Source organism: Camelina sativa, chromosome 14 (assembly GCF_000633955.1).
Source record: "Camelina sativa cultivar DH55 chromosome 14, Cs, whole genome shotgun sequence".
In the NCBI taxonomy this organism is placed as follows: Eukaryota; Viridiplantae; Streptophyta; class Magnoliopsida; order Brassicales; family Brassicaceae; genus Camelina; species Camelina sativa.
In genome coordinates this window covers 3,388,034-3,391,387 of record NC_025698.1, presented here as the reverse complement: position 1 = coordinate 3,391,387, position 3,354 = coordinate 3,388,034, and the positions used below count along the sequence as shown (strand labels likewise).

Sequence of the window (3,354 nt, the reverse complement as noted above, 5' to 3'; positions counted from 1 at the left end):
CCTAGATTAATCCGTTATACAAACATTTAAATTTCTTCCATTAATTAGAGTCGTACGCAATATGTATCACACGAGTTCCAACATCAAGTGATAACCAATTATGAATACGAATGGAAAAACGCACTACAGATTTTTATCTTTAGCATATTAGATTTGACCACTTTCACTTTTCCATAGAAATTATATATGTATGTACAATTTTTTAAAATTTACGCTAATAGTAGTACTGAAATTGGTTATTTATTTGGAAATAAAACTTTATTTTATTTTAAAATTTCACATTATATATTTTTTACATAATTTTTTTTGTAATAATACTAATTTAATTTGTTTTTTTTTTTGGGGTCGAACAACACTAATTTTAATTTTAATTAGTCTCAGAAATCACAATGACTTAAAGACACGGAAATAATAAGCATATGAGCCAGAGGAGCCTTACGAAGCCGTATAAATCGCTCAGTCGAGAAAACCACGCCGGTGCGAGCAAAAGTTTCGTTCCGTACAAAGTTCTGCAAAATCCCAATTCTCATCACCTTCTTCTTCAAACTCAATTTCCAGAAACCCTTAACACCGTTGAAGATTGCATGGCCCGAGAAGCGCTTCATCGACATTAAGTTGTTGCTGGAATTCTTAATTTCCTACTTTTTTTCCGTCGCGTTTTTTTTTTTCCTCTCACTACACTCTCGGAATCGGAGATTTGTAGAGGAAACCACAAAGCTCGTCGAAGCGATAGATTCTGATCATCCTTCTCTTTTCCGGAAGTACGCTTCTTTCCCTCTTTTAGGTATTTTTTGTTTTTTGGGGTGGGATTGTCGAATCGGTGAATTGAGGGTTTCGGGTCTCGAGGTTACGGTTTAGGGTTGTTCAGGAGACTCTCATCTAACTTTGGGGAGGGGTCTTAGGAACACATTGGTTTGGCATATATAGGAAGTAGGTTTGATTTGAAAAGTTTTTTTCGCCGAATTTTGTAGACGATGATGAAGAAAGATGAAAAGAATAGTACGGCGAGGAGAACCATTTACACCAGATCCGTAGCAGCGTCAACTCCTGCCTCAACTGAACAAGAAACCTCTGGTTTGAGGAGGTCGACCCGGGGAATGCCAACTAAACAGCCAATAACTCCACCTTCTGCTACTAGAAAGTCAGAGAGACTGGCTCCCTCACTTGCTTCAGTATCGAAAAAGTCTGCCGGAATGGAGAAGAAACTCACACCGAGTCCTCTGCGAAGGACTGATAGGGGAAAGAATGTAGTACCCGCCCCACAGAGTTCCAAAGGATCAGATAATCCTAGCCGGATCGCAGACACTTCACCGAATATTCAGCAGAGCAAGGAAATAAAGGAAAATAATGTACAAGAGTCGACAAATGAGATCAAGAAACGGGAACCTACAATGTCAGCCCGAAGTTTCAGGGCTTTGTTTAGAAGGCCTAATAATAAATCCGAGGCACTAGTTGATGCTTCTAATGACGAGGAACTAGTAGTTGTTGGTTGTTCGCGCCGTGTACCTGCAAGCAATGATGATGCTGAGAATATGGTGCTTGATGCACCCGCCACGGTTGAAACTAGGGATGGAAACGCTATAGGTTCACCGTCAAAGAATTCAGAAAATCAGAAGCTTCTTATCAGTAAAACTTGCTTAGTATTGCCTTTAGAAAGCAAGAAAGACAGTACAGAAATTGAGCTGGATGCATGTGCCATTGCTTCAAATGGAGATGACCGCATTTTGAGTTCTGATGGGGTAATTCCATCTCAATCTGGGTGCGATGATGCTGCTGCTCAAGACGGTAACACAGATTGTCTACCACAATCTGCTCAAGACGGCACTGATTCTCCTTTGATATCAAGTAGGGACGCAGAAAAGGTGACGCTTGATGCATCCTCCATGGTTGAAACTGAGGATGGGAACGCCATAGGTTCATCATCAAAGAATTCAGAAACACAAAAGCTTCTTTTCAGTAAAACTAGCTTAGAAATGGACATAGGCCTCTCTTTGAAAAGGAAGAGAAGCACTGCAGAAATTGAGCTGGATGCATGTGACATTGTTGCAAATGGAGATGATCGCGTTATGAGTCCCGATGTGGTAATTCCATCTCCATCTGGGTGCAAAAATGATGATCGACCTGAAATGTGCAACACATGTGGAAAACGGCAAAAGTAAGATTTTTTGAGTGTTGTCTGTCTATCAAACTGATCTGGCAATTGCTTTCTACCATAGATAAATGTTGCACAGATGTGTTTGTTGCTTCTGTTAGTGTTGTTAATAATATATGTTTTAAATTGTAATTTAAATTGTACAAATTTTTTGTAGGGTCAACAGTGATTTTGAAAATCTGAGTGGTTGCTCCTGCATCACCCAGCCAGTTGACGAATCTGATCACGTCACACAGGTTTGTTTCTGATTGTTTTCCTTTAGATACCCGTTAAACAGTGGTCTGTTTAATAGTTAAATTTACTTATCTTTTTACTTGTATTTGCATTGGATTAGGATATGGAGGAAAATGAACCAGCTGTGAGCAGAGACTATGAGGAGAACAGGCAAATGCAACACGGTAAATCAAGTGATCCCAAATTGTATTCATCGATGTACCCAGAGTATTGGGTTCCGGTGCAGCTATCAGATGTACAGTTGGAGCAATACTGTCGGACTCTCTTCTCCAAATCTTTATCTCTTTCTTCGCTGTCGAAAATTGATCTCGGAGCTCTCGAAGAAACTCTCAGTTCTGTAAGGAAAGTAAGTTAATTTGAGTTAAAAACAAAACTTATGCTTCAATGTGCTTGTGCATTAAATACCGTTAACACTGATTATAAGATGAAAAGAAAGCAATATACATATAAATTAGGTGTTTACTGCATTGCTACCAACAAATATATTCTGTGTTCCATGCTCATAAGAAGTTGTTGCATAGGTGTTATGCATTTCTGTTTGATGTTTGGTAGTACAAAGGTTTTGGTCCTTGTTTTCTGCTTTTTCAAAACATATAGAACTCGAAATGCCGACTAGCACTAGACAGTTTGAGGCTGTGTTTTAAATGGCGAGAGGCAAGGTGAGGCGACAGAGGGTAGGTTTGGCGCCCTGCGCCTAGGCGAGATTCGCCCCACGCCTTTGGTGTATGAGGCGCAACTGCAAAAAACAGACATAAGGTTAGTCATAAATAATCGATTCCTTACCATGTAAGCACAACCTGAGTCTAAAACCAATAGCTTATCATTTGAAATTGAAACATAGAGAAAGATTTGAAAACAAAGAAAAAGCCAATCATGAGTCTGAAACAGAGAAATGAAAACAAAGTAGAAGCAAATCCAACGAAAGTTTAAAACTTAAACACAAAGCCTAAAAATCCATCTCATCATCA

The 3,354-nt window shown here is 39.1% G+C and overlaps 1 protein-coding gene across 1 annotated transcript in view; it reads left to right on the top strand.

The window, feature by feature from the left end:
* The window catches only part of LOC104739389 (helicase protein MOM1-like), an 11,659-nt gene continuing 8,714 nt past the window's right edge, over nt 410-3,354 (top strand). The window contains exons 1-3 of the mRNA XM_019236071.1: nt 410-2,155; nt 2,310-2,388; nt 2,487-2,732. Coding sequence (XP_019091616.1) covers nt 975-2,155; nt 2,310-2,388; nt 2,487-2,732 — 1,506 coding nt within the window. The 5' untranslated portion in view covers nt 410-974. The remainder of the gene's footprint in view (nt 2,156-2,309; nt 2,389-2,486; nt 2,733-3,354) is intronic.